The sequence below is a fragment of the Scatophagus argus genome, chromosome 1 (assembly GCF_020382885.2).
Source record: "Scatophagus argus isolate fScaArg1 chromosome 1, fScaArg1.pri, whole genome shotgun sequence".
NCBI lineage: Eukaryota > Metazoa > Chordata > Actinopteri > Scatophagidae > Scatophagus > Scatophagus argus.
Window position 1 is genome coordinate 8,366,882 of NC_058493.1, and position 24,284 is coordinate 8,391,165.

General features: G+C 38.4%; 1 protein-coding gene across 2 annotated transcripts; it reads right to left on the minus strand.

The window, feature by feature from the left end:
* Positions 1-372: 372 nt before the first annotated feature.
* LOC124073967 (akt interacting protein) lies at positions 373-7,429 on the minus strand. Of its 2 annotated transcripts, none has more exons than XM_046416668.1 (10): positions 7,122-7,429; positions 6,292-6,415; positions 4,597-4,805; positions 4,271-4,335; positions 3,917-4,017; positions 3,417-3,505; positions 2,993-3,091; positions 2,247-2,354; positions 2,044-2,104; positions 373-1,833 (listed from the first exon to the last, which is right to left on the minus strand). In XM_046416668.1, the coding sequence occupies exons 2-10, from the start codon at positions 6,337-6,339 to the stop codon at positions 1,726-1,728; spliced, it is 888 nt and encodes a 295-aa protein (XP_046272624.1). In that variant the 5' UTR covers positions 6,340-6,415; positions 7,122-7,429; the 3' UTR covers positions 373-1,725. The 2 variants fall into 2 exon arrangements, with proteins under 2 accessions (XP_046272624.1, XP_046272543.1); XM_046416587.1 differs by having other exon boundaries at positions 4,597-4,808; positions 7,122-7,411.
* Positions 7,430-24,284: the final 16,855 nt, after the last annotated feature.

Below are 24,284 nucleotides of genomic sequence, written 5' to 3' on the forward strand. Positions count from 1 at the left end.
GTGGAGAGATTAATTCAATAACCCTATATTTAAAAAATAAACTTAAAAGACAGGACTAACAGAATTAACAAGACAGTAGTGACCACACCCACGAGTACATAAATGTTAACTTCCTCCCTATACTAACGCACTTAAAACTTGTTTCCCTGCTCCTACAAGTCAGCTGTAGATAAGCATGCCTGACTCGGGCACAGAGAAACTATTGAAAAAGATATATCCAAAAATATAGAGGTGAAAACTTTAAATCATTTTGACTCAAGAAAGGTGTTATATAAAATTCATATATCAATAAACAGTGTAATCTTTGCATCAAGTCTTTCAAAACTAATCAAACCATTCGCCAAGTGTGACAACAAAAATTCAAATTATGACTTTTTTTTTTTTTTCCATCATTTTATTGATTTCAGAGAAACTTATTTAAATCTCATGTCATCTAAGCAATGATGTCTTTCATAAAGTGGAGCAGGAAGATGCCCACAGCCCAAATGGCAATCTGTTAAGTACACTGAAATTTTGTTACATGGTTGCCTTTCCCAGCACCCATATATAAAGAGGTTTCAGCACCATATCTGCTATTCTAATATAGTCATTCTGAGGTTTTCAAACATTCAAAAAACTCCATCCTTTAATGATATTTGCATATTGAAAGCTGCTTGGATTACTATTAATTAAGCCAAAGCCCCCCACAGACGAAAGATATCACATACAAAGTGACATTCATCTGGCGTAACAAAAGGTGTGGTTCTTGTAGCTGGATTAAATTCCATTTGGTGTTGCTCTATGGCTGGTTAATAAGTAAACGTTATCAAAATAAATATCTGATTTTCCTTCAGATCTATGTAGCAAGCCACATCAACTTCTCTGACTTGTGAAGAAAACGTCTACAAGGGAGTTTAAGTAACTAAGCTAAGAAAACCAAAACAATCACTTAGAAAATCCAAGTATCGTTGCAAACAACTCTTACAGTCAAAGCTTAGCACATCATCCATTATTTACACATCAAACATTTAATAACCAAAGATACATAAAACATTCAAAAGGATTTAAAATCAGACAAAATAAAATACATAAGCTTAAAAACTAAGCATCTCATTTAAAACCATACTTGTCTGCTCTGCTTATATATAGGGAACTATGTAACACAATAGTTTACACAGTGGAATTAAAAAGAAATCATTGTCCAATAATAAACAAATATAAAACACCACATCAATCAACTGGGTAACGAGGGGGTGACAGTAAGGATGTTTCATTCACACATCTGTGACCGACAACATTCCAAGTCTGACAAATGAACAGTCCTGAGCCAGTTTGAACAAGTGGTATAGATCACGTAGTCCACTATACTTACCATATGAATGCAAACTGCTTTCCTCATACTTTCCAGCTCCATTTGGGACAAAATATCATATCACTTAGCCCAACATGTGCATGGATCCGAAAATCTAAATGAGAAAGCTCTTTGATTGCAACACAGCCTAAATGATGTTGCTGAGACATCCATTTGCCATTGTCAATTAATATGATACAAACGCTGCTTATTCTAAAGCTGTTTGAGGAGATGCCTACAAAGCTTTTAAAGCTGAGCAATAATGTGAGGACTTAATATAAAGTTCCCCCAACTGTTTCAAGGATCCAGTTCACTTAAACAGCGGAGGTAAGCCAGTGCTGTAGCATCCAATGCGCGTGTCGCCCTCTAGTGGCTGCTGCTGCGACACTGCAGGTTCAGCTCTGAGGAGAACTGTCCTCTTTACTGAAGGGCTGTGTGGATCCAGGCTTCACCCAAGATAACCCTGACACCTGCGTTCCCTTGTGGTGATCGTCAGGCCGTCTCTAAAGCAACAAAGGCAATTTAGCAGTTACATAACAGAACAACTCAGCCATTCAAAGTGCTCATAGCTCACACTCTGGCTTAACCAAACCCTTTGGGTTTTTATTCTGGCAGAACTGCTGTAGACTGCACTCTCTTGCTCGTACACAACTGAAAATGTCAGAGGTGGTAAACTTCTGCATCGCCCCCTCCTCCAATTTTCTTAAACTTGCCTTGTATGTGAACATCCGCTCTTTTGCCTCCTCATGAACAGCTGGGTTCCATGGAGAAAAACTATCAAAAGGACAAGAGTGGCAATGTGAGTGTGAGAGAGAACATTAACCCTTCAGTTTCATCACACAGACATGATTACAGGGTGTGTTTTCATGTAGTGGTGAGGGTTGAAGAATGTCAAAAATGGAGACAGTTCACCAACCTTATTGCGTAGGGATCATCTATCTTGGGCGGGTCAAAAAGATGACTGTTGCATAGTTTTACACTATCCACCACTTTGCTCTTGAACAAATGCACATCCTTCTCATAACTGGAAGAGAAAAAAGTTTGTTATATGACACGGTTTAAGGCTACAGCCTGAAACAAATCCAAACCTTTTTTGTTCTGAAAGAAAGATGTGCATATGGCTCTAAAATATGAATTACCAGGAGAAAAAGAGATACACAGCACAACTCATAAGGCAGCTGAAAAGGTTGCCTTTTTAGATCACAAATACTTATTTTATTCAGATTCGTGCAAAAAAGACCAAAGACAATATTTATCCAATTTTTGGTTTATTTTACTTTCTATGCTAACAAAAAGTAACGACAAATAAATTGTGATGTATTTTTATGAAGGCAGGAAAAATAATGACTCTAGATCAGCATTTTAATTCTATTCAGTCTAAAATATGCATATAAAAGTCTTGATAGTAAAATACAAGAACTACTGGTCTATGTAGTTTTGGCATTTACTAAAGGATTTTTATATTTGTGTTCCAATTGTACAAAAACAACCTCTGAAAAATGCATTCAAGAAAATGTAAGTATATATTGCACACCAGAAAAAACAGGGAATACTCTTAAATTTTGGCAATCTCACACAGCATTGGAGAGTTGAATGACGACGTTTTATGGTTCATCTCTTACTTTTGGACAAACACAACTGAAAAGAGGCTCAGATACTTACAGTACAGCAGCTTCTGGATTGAGTGGTTCAGCGGTATTGATCTTGTAGAAGATTGTGCGTGCATACATCAGGACTTGCCAGATGTGGTTATGATTCCGTCTACAAGAGCACAACATACAGAGTTGACAACATAATTGAAAGCTTTTTGTCAAAAATTTGAGTGCATGAAATCACAAGAAGGTGTAGAAATCTAAGACGACTCAAAAAGACAAATATTTTTGATTTCCTTCACCACCACAGAATGGTAGTTACATCCATAACGCTGTTCTGAGACATCTTTTAGAACTATTTAGGCAAATGTTCCAAGATATTCTCCCTCTGATTCCAACAGTATACTGAGTATGTTTTCACAATTTAGTGCTTTTTGTGAAAAAAAAAAAATAAATGCATTTTTCAGTCTCAGTAACTTGTCATGTGTGTTTACCTCCATTTGGTGAAAGCTCTTCTGACATCAAGCTCTCCAGACACAGGGTCAACAAGAGGGTGGAAGACTGGGATGTCAAAGACTAGTTTCTTTAACAAAGCACAAGGAAGAGATAGTTGAGGGTTTGTACCAACTTTCTGCTCTATAAAATGTTATGACCGTTCTATAAAACAAAGCATCATTGCCAGGATCATTGGTCAACCATTACCTCTTACAGCTCCCAAGACTCCTGCTTTCAATTAACCATAAGAGTCCACTACTCTTGAAAGCATGTCTAGTTTAAAAGTTTACCATTGAATGACAGTTTCAAGATATACATCTTTTTTGTTTCTTTTTGCAAATTTCAAAATCACTACAAATTTTTGTTTTATTCTGATTATGACCTCACAAACCCTGACCACAAGCACACAAAACTGTTTTGACAGAAAATACACTGCATCTTTTGTAAGTAATAAAAAACAAACAAGCTGTAACTTATCAGAGAAGTACACTATACTTACAGGACATTCTCCATCTGGATAGTTATCTGGAATATATACTGTGAATTTGAAGACTCCGTCCTGATACAAGCCATGTCTGATGAATATGACACCAAACCACACTAAAAAGTGGGAAACATATGGTATTTCAGAATCTTCACTTTCATCAACACAGGTATGAACCATGCTGAACCAGACAAATGCACAGGGAAAAAAAAAAGAATAAATCATATTTTCTGCAGAATACAGTGACACATGTTGCATAGGAAAGATAATTTATCTCACAGAAAAAGGCTACAAAACATTTAAACATTTTACTATTTTTTTTGACTTTCAAGGTCAAAAAACATGCATTAACTTCAAAAACTTCCTTACTTAGTGCCGATTTGTAGGATGGCTGGACATAAATCCCAGGGAGTTTCTGCTTAATCACTAGTGTGCTGCAGATCACATGGTAAGTAAGTTGGATCAATACAAAAGAGAAAAAAAATGTGCATGTAAATCATTTTCTTTGAAAAAGGTACCAAATTAAAGCAATGTTTTAAACCTAAGATAATACAGACTGCATTTAAAAACCCGGTGCTACAAACCTATTTAAAAAAAAACATTATGTATAAACAAAGAAGAGTACAATGAGGTGAGCCAAGGGAATAAAAACAAACCAACTGAATTTTTAATTCTGTTACTGGACCCACACTTACAACTCAGCCAGCAGAGAGTACTCCAAGTAAAATGGGCCATAAGAGGCGTGTGTGCCATTGGCCGACTGGGCAGGGGTGCCTGTTGATGCAGGCTTGGTAACCGGGGCTGCATTCTTCGGAATCGGTGGAAGCTGCTTTTTGCCAAAGGGCAGCCGGGCTGGGCTGGCTCTCTGTTCCCCGTGCCCGCTCTGTTCCTCGTTGTCAGACCTCTGCTGTTTAGTATAGGACATGCAACAGGAATGTCAACACATCACAGGTAAATGTAAAAAAATAACTATGTGAAAAAGCAGGTTAACAGCAAGTCTTGAGAGCCAGCTAAGAAAAGGCTAATATTTATGAGCCCTTTTGCACATCCAAGAGTTAGAGCAATGGCCCAGGGTATGGACCGTGTGCTGTGACCAACCTCTTAGGTCATACTGCCCATCTGGTTTGGTCGTCAGGAAGCAATGTCTAAATAGGAGCAACCACTTCAAGTATAGCTATCAATGCATTTTACTGAGGCTGTTCATAATATCTGTAATTACAATACACCGTACACATAAAGCATTCATCAGCACAATCACAGAAGTGCATCAAGAACCCACAGCAAATGTTGCTGATGACTAGTACAAGTATGCTAGGAATGCTTACAATGAATAGCTGTGCTTATTCAACAGATCAAGTCTGCTCATTCATTTAAGTCAGACCTGACAGCAAAATGTTTCTGAAATGTTCCTTTGACTGGGAAGGGAAAAAATTAACTCACCTGTGCCCAAAGGACACTTTTTCCCCCTGCATGTCACACTGACCTCAACTCCCTTTGTGGTAGAACTTCAGTCAAGCACAAGCCAACTGTACTAAACCACTGGCACCAGTAACTCAATTTGAAAAACTAGCCAATTTCAATCAAAAAACAGTATAAGAACACGCCCTGGAGAACTGGAGTATCAACAATTCCAGTCTAACGAGATTCCTCAGAACTTAATACAAACGGGAACAGGTGCCGGAGGTGCAAAAACAAAACAAAGTTCTCAACTAAAAAAAAAATAAAAAAAATCAAAAAAAAAAAATCAGACAGCTTTCTACAGCCACTGATTGCTTACACATAAAAAAAACACTGTGACCTCTGAACACAAAAGCCCTCATGTTTCTACAGTGTTGGCCATGCTAATACATACTTTGATCCACTGGCAACTACATGGCACATAGCATTCAGTTTGTTCCGCCCCAGTTTTTTGGCAAACAAACATTACATATTACATAGAACTTTGAAGAATCTTTCAAAGTCCACCAACAGTTAACTTAAGAGCAATATATGATCTGCATTTTATAAAAGAACGTATTGTGTGGTTTAATTGTGATGGGCAATCAATGTTTTTAATCAACTCTGAACTTTTCATTCAACTTCAACTGTTTTTAAAAACAGTAAGTTGAATCTGTAGGCTGTCATACGCATGTAAAGCACCATTACTGGACTGTAAAGACTTGGAAATGGTTTATGTTCAGCTCTATAAAGTATTTTCTAAGACTGAAATGTCCACTAGATTTCAAAGAAAACTTCCATAGATTTAGGCTATTTGCACACTATCTGATTCAAGTTTTCAGTCATTGTACAGTCTCTTTACTACCAGGTTTGTTACTTCCTTTCCCACACAAATTACTAAGGGGTGGTTTTTAGTTCTGTTGAGTATATTGTAGTCTAAAGTTTCGTGTTACCTTACGACTTGTATTGCCAGACATGCTCCAGAAGGGGTTTAAGTTCATTACTCATTCAGAGGTTCAGATTGGTGTCCCTCCTTTATGTAGGTCCCACTACAAGTGCTGTCGGGGCCATCCGTTGCTGTCATGAAAAGAAAATGCATGAAACAAATGACTTAAGCTGCAAAGCTCAAAGATTTACATCACCAAGTACGTGACGAACACTGTAGTTGTGTATCGTTGCAACCTGACAGTAAAATGTCACGAAGTGCTGTCTGCGAACAAAGTGAGAAAAAGTAAACAGCTACTACTCCGCAGTGATCTAAAATGAGGGGCTGTTTGGGATAGATTAGCTTGATGCTAACTGGCCGTTTCATGGAAGTATGCTAACTGTCGTTGTCGACGTTCAATAAATCTACTGTGCAAGTACTGTAGCGGTTGTAGCGTGGTTAACAGCACCCGAGAGACCAGTCTTTTAATTTCGACAGAATTTGCAATTACTATCGTGGCATTTTTAACAATATAGCGAGGTATAACGTTAGTGTCATTCGCTACTATCTATGATACAGTGCTAATGTCGAGTTAGCAAACATTACGTGTGGTTGTTACAACTAACGTATTTTTGGCAGACAGTTGGAAGCTAGCTAGCTGACAGCTTCTTTCGATGCGTAAGACTAGTTACTATTAAAGTCCACACACTCACGTTCTCTCACCCGTTTCTTTGACTCACTTAACGTTACCTATAGCATTAGCTAACGAGACTATTTTCGGCGTTCCACAGAACTTGATAGGCGTTCATTTCTGTAATTTTAGCCCTTAGTGTAAGAAAACTTAGAGCTTTAACTCACCGTATTTACCAGAGAACTGTAAAAGTCCCTTTAGCAGAGATGTCTACGTGTGTCCCGATTTAATTTTTGCAGAAAGTGCTCAACAGCTTGTCATTCCTTAGGGTGTCATCCCGGTTAACTAGCTAACATTGGCTGGCTAAATAATTTGACAGACACGGAAACCGGAGTTCAATCTAACATGAAGAGGGGCGTTTCAGTGTCCGAGCTCAGATTCTTATTGGCCTCTGGAAAAATGTCTTCGTAGTTGATTTGCTGGCCCCTCCGTCACATGAAAGGGAAAACGTGCTTGATTGAAAAAAAGTAGCCGATGGTCTCGCCCTGCTGACACTCTGACTGCTGCATCTCACTTAGAAGTCCTCCTGTGATTGTGGTGAATGATTGACTGTCACTATGACTGTTACTGGGACACTTCACGGAACTGAGCCCTTGTTAATATTATGTATACTATTAATTGTAAGCCTACCTGTGTTTTTTCCTCCTGACACGTAGGCTTAACCCAAACCTGGGAATGATGTCCAGAGAGGTCCTCCCCCAGATATTTAATTAATTATGAATTGTGATGTTAAAAATATTAGTAGTTGTTAAGCTACTAACAACTACACTACCCTAAATTAGTATTAGTGTGCTATGAATGGAAGGATCCTTCCATTCATTGCACACAGAATCCTTAACAACTGTTGTTAAAATTTGGTTTGAAACATAAATAAGATCATTCATGGAATATTCCATTTTAACTGACCCACACATGTACACACAATTTTCATACAGTTTATGCAGTATAGTGCATGAACCGTTCGTCTCTCCATCATCTGCTGACTGCTGTTTAACTGTGGTTACTGCTCTCTCTCTCATAGCCATAGAGCCTATGGTTTCATAAGCATGTTGACAGTGTTTGTGTAGTTACTCTCAATGTCAGAAGAGGGAGACAAAAATTGTGCACTAATATATTCTCTTATTTGACCCAGCAAGTTGCTGTAACAATATGTGGCATCCTATGTGTCTTAAAGTGTGTTTTAATAAGCAGCAGGTATTTGTGAATGCACTGTTTCAACTGATTTCACGTTTTATACTATTTTCCAAAAGAAGAAAATTTTAATGATGGTAAATTTTTCAGATTTTACCAAAGTTTGTCATGGTTTGGATTTTTTTTTTTTTTTTTTTTAGTTAGTTTCTCATTTTATAGTGTAGTTTTTCTCCTCTTGTGTCTTGTTTACCTTTACATTTCCTGTTTTGTCTGTTTTCCTTCTTATTTTGATTGCCTGCTCCGTGTCTTCGCTCTGTTTCAGTTCATCTGTGTTTCCTGAGTGATTTCTCTCTTTTTGCTCCTCGTGTATCTCCCCGAGTTGCTGATTTTCTTTGGTTACTTTTAGGACTTTTTATTGTCTTTATGAATCATCTTTATTTTTGATTATTCTTTATTTGGAGTGTTTTATTCCTGTACTTCTGGCTGCTTTTAGTATGCTAAGTTTTTCAAAATCTTTTGAGTAAGTTCATTAAAATTCCATTTGTTCATTTTGCACCTTACATCCCGTGTCTGTGTTTGGGCCTTCCAGTCTGAAACAAATTTCACATAGTATAAATAAGTGAAGTCAAGAAGCGAATTTTCTTTGCCATCATTTATTCACCTCTTTGCTTCCACAGAATTAATGTGAATGTGAGGCAAATATTTGCCTTTGCCATACTGGGAAAAAAAATACTTCATACACATGCATGTTCAGCCTTAACAACTTGTAGCAAAATGTTTATTTAAATGGAAAATGGGGTATGTTGAACACCTTGTTGTGTTAGGCAAATACTCTGTCTTTTTAATATGGTAGGGTTTACATTCATTTCTCTGCTGATTGGATAGCACCTCTGACACACACACACCACATGACCACATGGAAGGTCATATCTTAAAGCCCTGCACACTGTTTTTAGATTGAATGTGCAACAGTTTCTTTTTAGAGAAAAATAAAGATTATAGTTATTAACGGGGTCATTGCTTCAAGGCTAATTTTACAAGAAACCAACCTTTTTTACAGCAGGCATTTTGACTTGACTCATAGCAGACACAATGTTGCCAACTAATTTAAATTGGCAACTCAGCATTTGAGTCACTTTTTGAAAACTGCAAAGTTTCCAAATAAATTTTAAAGGTAGCTAAAATTGTTGGTAGGTGTTCTTTGAAAATGTTGCCTGAGTAGTTAAAAAACTTGCTAAATGTAGCAATAAAATTGGTAAACTGGCATGACTAGACAGGAAAAGTACAGATATAACATTAAAAATGGTCCTGTTCAATTCTATGTCCCCATAAATCATGATGGCTAAGCAGCATGGAAAACAGGAGGCCCTTGGAAAAGGCTAATTGAATTGGAATGCAGTTATTAATGTGATTACACTTGTGCTTTTTGTGTTTTTGTATATCTGCTGTGAAGAAGGTCTGTTGGTTGTTGCGCATCACTTTATGGTCATCCAGAGCAAAAAAGCTTATAGGAAATTGATTATTTTGAACATTTGTCTTATGTAACTACATAAAACAGATCAATGACAGATTTTTAGTACTTTAATGTTAACACCTTTGTAAAATAACATGAATAGGCTAATAGCGTTTTTCTTCCACTTGTGCTTTGCAAAGGTTAAAACAGCTTTCTTACAGTGAGGATGCACTGTGTCATTGTACTGTATCTGTTCAAAGTATTTTTTAAGTCTCTTTTCATCCCATACATTGTCTTTTCAGTTATAGAAGTTAACAAAGAGTCCCCCAAAAGTGTTTCAGTGCACTTTGACAAACATGAAAATAATACACCCTTTATATTCTCTTAAATTTAATGTTTTGGCATACTGCACAGCTAAAGTCCCTTGAGGGTAGGATGCATCCAAGCCATCTGTGTCACATGTTTCTTTAGTTTTGACCACGCTTCATTGGCAGTTTATTCTGCTGATTGATTGATTTCCTGACAATTACCCCTAATTATTTTTCTGGGTGAGGGGGAAAAAAAACTAATTTAATGCATGGGTGATTGCATTAATTGGGAGGAATGACATTGTCCAAGTTTTAGAGTAAATACAAATTATTGACTCCATTATTGTTATCTGATTGTATATTGTTCCAAGTACACTTCACTGACAAAGGTAATTAGTGTCCTGCTTCTTTATTGGGGCAGCTAACAATGCAAGGTCACCATCACTCTTTAGACACATACAAATCAAAGACCACCTCAAAACAAATAAGTTTATGCCTGCTTTGCCTTCATCGACATTGAGATAAACTGTGTGACACAAACAAGGGTGCAAATATCCACACCATTGCGTTCGTAATGAGTTTTTTTGTCTTTGCCATTGATTCTTTATCTAATCAACTATTGCGACCTTGTTTGGTCAAACAAATATACTAATGAATGTAATTAAAGTGTGGAGATTGGATTAACTAATTGAATATGTGACCCATTGGTGCTGGATTTTCTTTTATACTGGAAAATGTATTGCAAAAAAAAAGAAAAAAAAAAGAAAACTTTGATGTCTTTTGTTTCTTTTTACCCTCATTGGGCATTTTTTTAGATTAAAATATATTAATAGTAAGGATCACACAAATCTAATTGTTCTGAAAACACTGAGACACATTTCCCAGTGACCTACACTACAGTAAATGTAGCACACAAGGAATAGAATAGGAAGCATCAAATCATCTTTTTTTATAATGTATTTTATATTGTACTGTTATGTATATCAGTGATGTAACGGGATACTTTATTATCTGATTGTTCCTGCCTGAAAGATTTATATGCTGTGGTTTCAGCAGCACTTTCCAGCTACACACCTTCAGCTGTCATCAGAATTCAAATTTAAGATGAAATATGTTCCCTTCTGTCTGTCCATTTCTTCAGAGAATTTTAGGTCCGCTGATTCAGATCTACAATATGGTTTAACTGACAATAAAGAATTACAATTGGCAGTCCCTGGTGAAATCTGTCTTGACAGCGCAGACATAAAAAAGTGAAAAAAGATGACTCCGTGTCCAGATAATATGTAATAACAATGTTAGTTTGAATAAAGAAAGCCAAATCTAGATTCAAATGTAATATTCATTTTAGAAATATGAACAACTGGGGAGTGAAGGTTAAAAAAAAACACCCACCAGATCCTTCATATAGCCATAGTATTTCCTTATCCCTGAGGCTATGGCCTGACTAAAACCTCAATGCAGCAATTATTGTCTGTAATGACTGCAGTTCAAATAAGCCTGGAGATTTTTATTAAACCAAATGAGAGAATCATCAGTGTATTATCACTTAGTGATTGACAGTGACAAGTGTTGGGCAGACTCGGATTTGAGCATGATGAAGAAGCTCTAAGCAAAGCTCTCGATAATGTTACCCGAGATAAAGTTGCCTGGAAAACCTCAGCCAACAAATAGAGAGGGAAAGCTCCACGCATATTAATTCCAATTGTCAGATCCCTCCAGTGGTGTGTGTGCGTGTGTGTGTGTGTGTGTTTGTGGTGGTGGTGATGGTGGTGGGGTAATCTGGCAAGCAGCCCTGGCTGTCCCTCCATTCACTGAGTGGCATTTTACACAACTAATGAAAAAGAAATCCATTGTGCTGATCATATGCATAGATTTCACTCCATAATAATGATGAAATAGAAATATTCATAATAAAAGTAAAGGTCACTCGCTCCTGCAGCTAAGCTTCCTAAGCTGCAATCTTTGCAAGAGCAGTTGTCAGGTTACAGCGATAAAATAGGAAAAGGGAGAGGCGTCAAGTTTTAACCCTGCAGAGGCTAAGAGGTGAGACACGACAACCAAGCTTCTGCCACATGCTGCAGCTCCTTGGTCATTTGTTGATCTTCCTCCCACACCAAACAGTACAGATGTCAGTTCAAAGATGCATCCAACAGCTCCTCTCCAGCTCTCCTCCAGTGCAGAACGGAGAGGTTAAAGGTCAGTCACATAGTTGTGATTTACATACTGCAGTCCTCTCTCAGAGGTACAGTGTTAAAGCCAGTGCCTACATTCTTCGGGGATTTGTCTAGTCTAGTTAATAAAATACAATATGAACAGCCGCCTCTCCTCTCTGCAGCACTCCCATCCCGCCTATCTCTGTATGTAGGTCACCTGGGCTTCTTCAGGCATATAAGCAGTGGAGTACAGGTGTGCAGAGGGGCATGTCTCACCTCTGAAGGACATTCACAGCATTATTATTGCCCGCTGTGACTTCCACACTGAGCCTCGTCTTCATATGCATCATACATTGGCATTTATTAGTGCCATGCACTAAGTACAGGCCATGTTATTGAATTTGAATATCAGCTCCTAGCCACATTCGCAGGCCCTGGAAATATATTATAATAAGATGAAGCAATCTCATTTAATAACATCCAAACTAATAAAAGGAGAGCAGATTGGAAATTAAATTTATGAATATTGCTTGGCAGCAGGAGTGATCCAAAAAAGCCCAGCCTGGTCTGTCACATGCAGATATTTCTCAAGCTGTAAGCCCAGGTGTTGGAGAAATTTCCGACTGTCTCCCCAAGAGTATCATGTTGAGAAAGCAGCAGGTACATTTCGGTCCTGTTGCATTTGTCGTCATTCCAAAGTAGAAATCCATTCTGTGGGTTACTTCAGTCTAACTGCACAGAAGCGTTTTGATAAACGGTGTGATTTTCAGTCTTCACACAAGAACACATCGTAAGCATAAAGGCCAAATGCAGGATAGTGTTGCAATAATGCAACATTCCGATGGTTTTATTGTACTGTATGTGTAAGCTAAGCTCTTATTTAGCAAATACAGTTCAGTTTTGGTAATCATCATTTCCTCCTCTTGATAAAGTGACGTTGTAAGCCCTAATACCACAAAAGTCAAACTATGAAAAAGTGTGCCTAGCAGATTGTTTGAAAAATCCTTTTTCTCTTCTATTTTTCCTCCAAAACCTTGAAACACTGTCTTTCTGACATGGCGTTCACCCAACAGCAGTCATATCAGTCTGCGCCAGAGCTCAGGAGCTCAAATTATGGAATGCCACTTCTTCACTTTACAGACTCTGCTTCACATGAGGCCGTAATGTCCCCCCTTGTGTTGTTGATGGACAACATTCTTTCGGTCAGTGTTTAACTCTGTGTGTGTGTGTGTGTACAGCAGCCAAGACATCCGATGGGCTGGGTCCATCTGTGTGTAAATGTTGACTCCCGGTAGAGCTGTGACTGTCACTCATTGCCCAGCCAGTGTAGTGCCAGGCATTGATCACTACATATATCTTGCTCTGTACTTCGCAAACCTTCATCAACAGATGCGGTTGCAGAATTGATTAGCAGCAAGTCAATGACCAAATCTCTTTGGAAACATTTTTATTTATGTGTGTGTTTATGTGGATAGCTTAGAGGGCCATTAGTGGGATTACCTTTGAGGCTTGGCTGAACAACAGATGTTCAAAGACGACTCAATTAATCTGACTTACAAGAGGCTGCAGTTGCCGGAAACAAGTGATAAGTCTGTGAGGGGGGAAAGAGGGGTTAAATAAAATCAGTTCACTATGGTAATACAGACGTACAGCAGAAGAACAGAAGAATTACACTTAGCGTAGGTCCATTATTTAGAGTGAGATCACTGACAGATTCCCTAAGACTAGAACACACAGTTAATAAATTTGAAATCTTTGTGACGTTTATAAAATGATCAAAAGATTTGGTGGTGCTGTTCCACTGGCAGCTTTAAGCCCATTTAAGTTATTCCTTAAACTTACCCTACGTTATACACAAATACAGGTAATCATTTTTATTAAAGTAAACAAATTCTGAAAAATACCTACATATCACGTTTATGTGCTTAATCATTTAGCTGAGTCATACATAAACCAAGTTGGCTTGGCCATTTAATATAATAAATACATATAGCACAAAATATGTTTTTATTAAATGGATTTCAGCCCAAGCAAAATTGCACGAGTGAAACATTTTCAATATAAGCAGCACCAACCTCCAGAAAGGCCTGTTTTAATTTGTGCAAAGTAGTCTATTCAATTATACAAGCATCTATATTGAATTCAAATTAATGTCTGATATGGGTATTTTTATTATATTTAAATAATCTTGATTCAGCACAAAATGTACCATTTCTCAGAGAAGATCATGTTCTTTCATTCTTTTCAATTTTCCCCTTTCCTCTCATGAATCAAATAGTGAATAAATGTGTTGCAGAGACTCACGATCTGCCTTTCAAGTCCATGCTTATGCCTCCTTATCTGCAAACTTATTAAAATTAAGTCAGAACACAAAATGGTATTTAAAAAGTTTAAGTGAAACAATTTGCATTGGGAGTGTGTGAAAATGCTAATGCATTCTTTCACTAAGCCCCACAATCACTGTCATCCATTTCGAGCTCTGATTGTTTTCCACATGGATGCCTTCATTCATTATTGCAAAATTATAAACATAAAGAAGATCTCTGTATTAATATTTCTGCTTTTTGTAAAAGCTCAATCAACCATAATGTTCTAATTTTTTCTCTGTGAACCTCATTTTATATTATCTCACTACTCAAGGAATGGATGTCCCAAAAGGGATTTATTTCATTTATCAGGATTATTGAATTAAATTAAACTAGACACTTACCGCAAGCCGAACAGAGGTACCTTATCCACTTAAAAGGTAGGCCTGCTCTTCACTGCTATTTAGGCAAACACATTAGGCAGTAAATGCCTTTTGTCGGCTGAGCCTAGGTTACTGCATAATTCATTTGTTCATTAAGGAAAAGTGTTGAAAGTGCTTGAGGTAAGTGGAAAAGGTCATGTATTGAATGGATCTTTAATTAAGCTACTTTACAACCACAGTTACACAACTGATGACACGTGCATCATGTTTGTTTACATGCAGAATTAGTGTGTGAAAAGACAATAAGTAAGGCAGAAATAGAATAGATGTAGATGAAGCTGTTTTGGCCAAGTTATTTGAAATTATATTTCATACCGTGCAAAAAAGAATGAAAATATAAAAGATCTTCCTGCATGTGTGTATATAATGTTCATTTGAATTTATGATAATTTTACATTTTGAACATTGAAGGATTTTTATAAATAATACTCTCTCATATAGAAATTCTATATATCTGTTTGTTTCATAAGAACAAACCTCTTGAAAAACACAGGTCTGGAGACTGTCTGTCATTCTGGAGTCCAGCAGCAGATGGCAGGCTGTTTCCACTGATGAACCATCTCCTGACAAAAGCACATGCTGAACTTCTGTACCCCGTCGCTGTGATGTTGGCTTCCCAGACCTCACTGCTCTTGCCTGTGAAATGCATTCCCATTAAAAGGCATTTTTAAAGCCAACACCAGTGCTATAACAATCATCGTCCCGAAGCCAAGCCTCCACACCCGGGAGCTCGGCACTGCCACACAGGCAGACATGTGGCGGCTGCCACAAACAAAGGCCCCGCACTCTCCTCCCTATTCCTCTTCCCTAAGTCTCCACATGGTTACAGGACGGCCTGCCAGGGGCAATTACACCCACACCCACAGTGTGAGGTCTCACAGAGACCCCAATCACCACTAACAAGATCAAGGCTAACTCCCCGTCACATGCACAGTATACACATACACCTGCATGTGCATGTAAATTGTCTGTCCCCTTTCTCTTCATCTAACCCCCCCGCCTCTCTCTCTCTCTCTCTCTCTCTCTCTCTCTCTCCCTCCGTCTTTGGCACTCTCTGAAATTATAACACATTTTGAGTGGCTGTGGAAAGTATATAGCTTTTTTAAGAGCAACAAAAATAACAGGGTGACAATCTTGCTGTCAGACGTGGCTGTCTCATTTTCACTGTATGTCACCAAGTTCAGGACTTTGTCTTGGTGACACTGCAGCAGAAATACATCAACGTGTTTCATTGTTATACATGACACATATTTATTTTGATGACAGTCAACTAACTTGCTGAAACCAGAAATGACATGGGGGTCAGTTTCAGCCACACTTGCTTATGAAGAAGTATTTAAAAATGTACATTATTCTCCTTTCTTTACAGATAGAGGATTTTTGTGCTGCAAAAATGTTACCAAAATCTTGTGCCACTCTGTGTCCTGTAACAAGTGCTAACATTTGTTTAAACTCTGTGTAACCAGTTGTTCTGAAAGAGTTTTACTTTATCAAATGTCAGGTATTTTGGAAGGACACCCTAAATTTCTTATGTCTGCATCATTCACTTTTAGTAACAAGGGCGTACATTTCACCTGTCTTACCAAGCCTGACCAATGCATACAGACTTGATAAGTAACCCGTGGGTGGATGGGTGACCGAGAAACTATACCCCTGTACCCTGATACAGCCATCAATACCCACGAGGTTGTGTGTCATCCGGCAAGCTTCCTGGGTGGAGGTTCACATGCCTCCTATGATACCTCAGTGAGAGCCCATGCTTCATATCCACACACCAAGCGTTGATGTGGCAGCTTGTTAAATAATTTGTGCTTCTTTACCAGGGTCATTGGATAGAGAATCTGGTTGTTGAATTATTAATCGAGACACAATCTAAGCAGCCGACTTCTGTTTCCTCCTCCTTTCAGCCAGATTGTCTGCCACTGTCCCCCGCATTCAAACCAACTTGCCGTCTAATTCGTCTGGATTGGAACCTCCATCACAATATTGCTGTAGGCAGACTGGTGTTAGGAAGAGCGTGTCCTGAGCATGACCCACAGGATCTCGAAAAAGGAAACCACACAGAGCCGCAGAATCTATTTTCATTTTGTGGATAAAAATAAAACAAAAGCCTATTACTGCCAAAGCTTTGTTTAGCTACATAATTGCTTTTCATTATTCAGTGCACAGTTGATACCCACAGTGTAGGTTGAAAGAGGTGCAGTTGTTCGAGTGCGGCTGGAAATGAGATCTTTTATTGATACTACTGTGTCTCAGATCTGATTCTTACAAATGCTGTGTGATAAAACTGGAGCCTGATTGTCTGTCTGTCTCTGTGAATACTAATGCAAGTCTTCAGACTGTAACATGGGCTTATGGTAGCCTAGCGGTTGGACAGGCAGACTTGTTACAAAAAGATTTCCCATTCAGTCCACCCAAAGGCTGCAAAATCTGGGGCAAAATGAACAATTTATGGAAATCATAACAGTGCTTGATTTAAGATTATTCACCTTCTGATGAAGCGTTAGAAACAAGCAGTACCACTCTTGTGTTGGTAAATATAAGGCTACTGCAAGTAACCAGTAAGCTTAAGCTACAAATACTGGAAACAAATAAAGCTAACCTTGTTTCCGCTTAATGTTATTAAATCCAGCTATCAGCAACAGCGCTACAGCTCACTGATGAACACATTTTATAAATTGTTTGGTTAGGCCATACAAAAATTGAAGTGTAAAATGGCAATTCACCATATTATTGGGAGCTAGACTATGTGACTATGTACTAGACTAAGCTTCATGTTTACTGATCAGGTATGAGCCTTGGATCTATATTTTCATTTAAATCCTTGCAAAACAACAAAATCCTTAATTATTGTTAGCGGAGTCCCTTTAGCAAGGCAGTTTGCAGTGATATTTAAACCTTTAGCAATTTTATAGATATTATGATAGGTAAAAATGTGAAAGCAGATTGAAATCTTTGCATGGTTAAATAAATAGTATATCTATAAAACAAATTAAAATTAGGCACTGTTATTTAAAATGCCACACTGTACCTTAAGTGCTTAAAGGGACAGCTTTCTCTCAAATATAACTGAACTATAGATGACAATTCTCTTGTACTGCTCAAAAAATACATTTGAAAGGCTCATCCCTAAGGATAACCCAAAGACCTTGTTGTGAACAGTTTCATGCAGTTCTACGGTAATACTGTGTAGTTGCTTAGAAAGAAAGTAATTCCCACATGATACTGTTTACAGCAAGGTCTGTGGATTACATTGAGTAACGGGTCATAATTTTTACAAAGAAACACTGCTTTTGACTTTTCAAATGTATTATTTTTATTATTCGGAATGTCATCTAGTTCCATTAAACTCGTGAAAGACATCTCTACAGTCGATATATCCAAAACTTGACATCTCACACCCACATCTTGACTGATACATAGCGCTACAGGTAAGATGAAAAATATGTATTTTTGGTTTTGGGGTGAAATGTCCCTTTAAGTGTTAAGCATGACTGACCCCAGTGGGACTCAGGCCTCTAAATCTGTCAGTTTTAGTGGCATGCTATTGTCACTGGGAAATAAGACACCAAAAGCAGACCAATGTCAACGAGGCTTAGATACATTATTTTGGCCCCTGGAACCAAGACTCAGATTCTTGTGTGCGCATACCTCAAATACTTTCCCATCACTGCAAATCCTGCTCATACTTAGCTGTCCCTGTGCTCATCACTGATAACTTTCCACATGTATGTAAATCCTCACACTGATTTACTGTCATATTTTCTCAATCTTTGGTTGTTTTCAGGAGAAATAGTTTATGACCGGCGTCAGTACCCGAGGATAATACCCCAACATGGTTGTCAGGGTCTATGTCCATTCAGAGCTGGCATGCAGGATAGCGTTATAATTCTAAGGCACACAGTAAAAAGGACAGTAAGAGATAGAGCTCTTTAAAAAAATACACCAAGACAGGGAGAATGACACTTAGCCCTTAATCATCTCTGTGTCTGCAGGGATCCCCTGTACTTTTGTGTCTATTGCAGATAATGGTCTTTCCTTTCTTGACAGCATGTCTTTGCCAAGCCAGAGCTCTGTAACCAATGCTTAAGTGTATCAGGGTGACAAAGCGTTGCTAGATTCGGTGGTGTCACGGCTCATCATGTAGTGACATTGCTGACAGCTGTGGTGTTAAGATGGGGAGGCTGTTGAATGGAGACAGAATAGATTTTAGTGCAGTAGACCCAACTTCCATAACAATGCCTTCCCTAAGGATCATGCTGCAATACGCAATCCAACAACACCAGCTGTAACCACTGGAAGACAGGGAGGGGAAGTAATGGAAATCTTGGAGTGCAAACCAAAATGCTGCTTCAGTTATTGGAACGCATGGACGCTTGTGTTTCAGGAGAAAAACCAGAGGCAAAAAGAGTACAAGAATGGCTGTGTTTTTTTTTCTTGGATACATATCTCATGTGCTATAATGCCTGGCACACTGTCCAAGTGTACTGGCTCTTTCCTCAGAAAAAGTGGGAGGGAAAAGTCCCAGCCATCAGATATAACCACACCATCTTGAATCTGTCCAATCCCATCAGTCCTTCACTATGAGCCTGTCGGAGGGGACATGTCTTTGCCAGGTCCTCCACTGGTTTTCAGAGACTTCCTGTTTGTTGAAAGCAGTACCGACAAATTGTATAATGACACATGGTGGCCCAAACATCGTGGGAGCATGCCGTCTCGGGACCTCAAACTCAGTTGCAACTAATTTTGCCTCAACCCCAAAACAAGCAGAACAACATGACAATGACCAGGCTTTGTCTGTTTCCACGCAAAAATGGTCTCTGAGGTTTGGCTAGATGTGAAGAGAGTATACTCGTAGTTATCCACTTTCTGCTGGGCTGTGAAAAGTTTTTAGAAATGACTCCATGCAACGTGACTGAGAAATGCATATTTTGTTCTACCTTCTTGCATTTAGGTCATTTATACTAACCGAAGCTGAAGACAGAACACTCAGTTTGGCGCCATGGTGTGTTTGACAGACCTCACTACTAACTGGATTCCAGTGTTTATGCTGCTGATCAGGACCCTTGATTAGATTACTGTCATCCTCTATTAGAGGTTAAGATGGGAAGAAATACTAATGTTAAAGAGTGATGCTCTCAATCTTCTTTCCAGCCAGTTGTATCAAATGATACAGTCTTGCCTGTGTGCTCTGCTGTTGAGATCTTGACATTTATCCTGATTTATAGGCTGTGGCTTTGCCATCACCTTTCACCTACTTAAACTATAAGAGATCATTCGCAGCAAGAAAGATGTCAGTACCAAATGCTTTACATGGAGCATGACATCAAGCTTTTATGTTCCCAGGTTCGACAAATGTTTTGGTTTCATCATTTCTTAAAAAAAAAAAAAAAAAAAATCTTAGAAAATGGGTGCTCATGTCAACTGTTTTTGATTAATTAATTTTTTTCAAATGTAATAGAGTATTATTGTATGCATTATGTATTATTTCTTGGTGGCCTGAAAAGTTAACATTTTAGGGAAAACCTTTGCTTTTTTGCATACTGACAAAATTGATACCACTCTCATGTCTATGTGGTAAGAAGCTAGCAATTAGCCTAGCATAGCATAACGACTGAAAGCAGGGGGAAACAGCTAGTTTACTTTACTCCAAAGCAAATGAGATACAACCTGTTATCGACTGAGCTATTATGGTGATAAGATTAACTTTGAACCAAGCCAGGCTACCTGTTAACCTCTGCTTCTAGCCTTTATGCTAAGCTCTTAGCTTAGCTCACACAGAACTATTATTGGATAGCTATGCATTTCTTAGTAATCTGCTATAGTATATGATAATTTTATATTCAGTAACTGCTAACTTGCCACAAGTTTGATGGCGAATATAAGTTTGTCTCTGTGCATTAAGTGGTCGGAGGGGTTCAACTGAGCACAGGGGCAGCTAGCATCAAAAGAGGAGAAAAGTGCCAGTTGTCTGCTTTTCTGGCAAAGATGAAATTTATCACCATGGTTTTTGTCATTCTCACTGCATGACAGTTAAATTCAAAAGCCTACTGGTTGAATTTTTAAACGGTCTTGATTTGATTTGATTTCTGTTAATCATTTAGAAATATAGCAGCAGAAATTTCTCCTTAGTCCAACACACCCAGACCTCCATACCACAAACTGTCCATCTTTGGAAGTTTTATATATGTTTAAACACAGGCCTCTGCAATGATGCTGCTGACCATGTGCTCACACGTGACTGCTCAACTTTGTTGCTGAACTGTAATGAATGTTGTGGTAATCTGTTTCATCCCCCAACCATTAGCAGGCTGTGAACACTCTAATACCATACTGGGCTTCATTTCCCAGGCCTCTGATCGCACCGAGCTGTGGGCACCTAATTCACTCAATGAAATGGGGCTTGTGATTACTGAGGCAGAGATTTGATGTATCACAGAAAATTAGGTTGATTTTAATAAATTACTCATCCCACTGAATAGTCCACATATGTTTACAGTGGAAGACGGGCTGTTTTGCCAGCGGGAGGACTAGTTGTTTTAATACATGTATGAGCAGATTGGTACAAGTGGTGGAAGAAGGGCTGGTGGATGTGTTGGCTGGGGGGAATCCTCCACCCAAATAATAGATGGCAGCATTTCCTGGTTGCTTAGTGAATTTGGAGTCCTTATAAACAAGAGCAATTCAGGCTTTAGCCTTATCCTCAGTTATCTTAATGGACTGCACGTACCTTCCCATCTAAATAATCTATATTCATAGCTTCCTGGACCTCCCAAAAAGTGGCCCTTCCTTTGGCACACAGCAACTTGTCACACAATGCATGAGTAAATAAAATATGAGACAGGACATTTTCACCATGTAACACAGGGTATATTTTACTTTTACGGCAGCATATTTTGCTCATGATGGAGGGCGAGCGCGAGAGAAGTCCACATGCCTCCATAAATCAATCCTTGAGTTCTATCTCAAAAATAGTGCTCACATGATAAATGTGAGTTTACTGGAAGCATTTTAAGTCAGAACAATGAGTCTGTGTGTGTGCGTGTGTGTGTGTCCGTGTGTGACAAATCTGGAAGCATTTTATGGTCAGCCGCAGAGGCCCATGTGATTGGACAAGCTATGTCACTGCTGGTCTTAAAAGGCTTTGCACAACAGCGAGGGCATCCGTGAGTCACCCCCACATTTGTGGGATGAGAAATTCCACAGGATTCACCACATAGTTCTTTTCTATCTAAACTGCTTATTCTATCTCCTCGCTCTTGCAGACACATGATTCAGCTTGTTAATTTGTGATTGCTGTCTATAATCAAGATCTCATCTCACCCAGGTAACTACCTGTTCAATCTGCTGCCTTCTGGGACATGCTGTAGGTCTATTAAGATCTGCACCCCCAGACTCCTGAACAGTTTTTACCCATGTGCCATAAAAGAACTGAACTCTCACTAGAACCATGCGATATCTTAGCTTGGTGCAATATTATTTTTCAGCCGAAATAGTGTCTATCAACACAGTGACTCTGTGTTTTTACTTATATTGTGTATATCTACCTATTTATGCTATTATCACTCCTTTGTGTTATGTGTGAGTCATTGTTGTTGTGTTTTTTACCTTTTTAAATCTCCATCTTTTTATCTTGCACTTTATCTTTTGAGCCATTTAAAGGAGTTGCACTAAAGTTTCATTGTACAGCTGTGCAATGATAATAAAATGCATTCTAAACCATTCCAATAAGTATGGCTTTCCGGAGCTTCACACTGAGTAATCTGTAAATGGTTTTGTCAGTGTAAGGGATGAAAGCTCTGAATCACACTGCTAATGCTCTGATGTGTGTATATTATTGTGAGTCATTCACTTACAGAACTAGCGTGTGAACTATCTGAATGAGAGAGGTACAGTATATTCCTGTGGTACAGGTTGCACATTCACTGTCATTAGCTCAGCGATAACTAGATTCACAGTCCCATTATCTATTACCTAGGACAAATGCTTCCAACATTAGGACAAATGCTTCCCTTTACTAGCACTTAGTGACACTGCCTCCGTAGTTTCCCCTTAGGGGAAGTGCAACAGGCTTTAAGCACAAAATTAGCTTATTAAGCTATTAAGACTTTATAAAATTGGTGTTTCTTTGGAATGTATTAGTAAACAGTTGCTTATTCACACATCCAGAAGACTAGGCGCTACATTAGCATTCATTTGGATCTGCACTTCTTGCCAACTGACTGACAAGGCCAATATTCACTCTCCCTTTAGCTATGGTTTTGGTCACCAAGTCCAGTGGGAAACACACTGGACTTGGTGACCAAAACCATGACCAAAACCACACTGCCTACAGACAGTAAAACCAAAACAGTCACCTGAAAGATGCTATAAAGCACTGTAGAAATTAAAAAGCAGAAAAAAAATGCAGGGTCGGGTGATATTTTATATGGGTTTGTCATTACAAGCAATACTTTTCACTCTATACATTACATGTAAATGTTAGTATAAAAATCTTGATTAGAGTGTCATTGGGTACTATGGCCTCAACCATAGCAATCTCTACAAGTGTATGCTTGTAATGTGTATTTAGAAACTGCAGTAAAACATATTTTGTATATTCTGGAATCTACACTGGGTGAGAATATAAGCAAAATGTCAAACAAGTTATAGTGCTGAAAGCAGAATTATACACACATTGTTCAAAATTGCAGACAATTATTGATTATCATAAAGCGCAGTGCATGTGAAATCATGCAAAAGATTATAAGATTATGGGAGATATTTAGGTGATGTCCTCCTGAATGTTGTCAATACAATAATCCCCCCTCTCCCCCCCTTAGCAGTCGACAATGTAAAAATGGTTATATATTATAAAGGAATGCAGGGTAAATACATAATGACATAACTACGGAACAGGTAAGACAAAAGAAGAGATAAACACGAGAAAGTCAATTGAAAGAGTTTTAAAATTTAAAGTCAGTTTTTTATAGATAAATTTTTGAAATGAAAAATCATGTCGGTAATATGTTTACATATTCTCATTTGCTAGAGGATGTTTGAAGGTTTGTTATAAGCTCTGTGAAAGGCACTCAGAGCTCCCAGAATTCTTCATATTACCACACTGCTCCTTCTGTATTTCACAAACCCATTCCAAACAACTCCCCCGCTTCTCCATTCAAGATAAATATGAAACCAAAAGGAGAAATTCACGCTTGAAGCAAGGGAACTAATCTCCCTCTTGCCTGTTTCACTCCTCTGTGTTTAATTGATAGAAATTGCACGCATCAAAGAAAACGCACACTGAGATTTAATGGGCATAAAATGGACATTAGCATTTTAAAGAGGTGGATTAACACATTAATCCGGGCAATTTTCATCCAGCACTTCCAATGCGATCGTCACAGCGCACAGGCTCCTAATGGGGCTTAACTGGCTTTCTGCTTTAGTGCTGCTCTCAGGGATAACACCAAAACTTTTGGTTTTTGGAGAGTGGAAACGAAGGGGCTTAATTTGTGCGATGGCTCTTTCAGAAGTGGGCTTTTACTTCCAAGTGA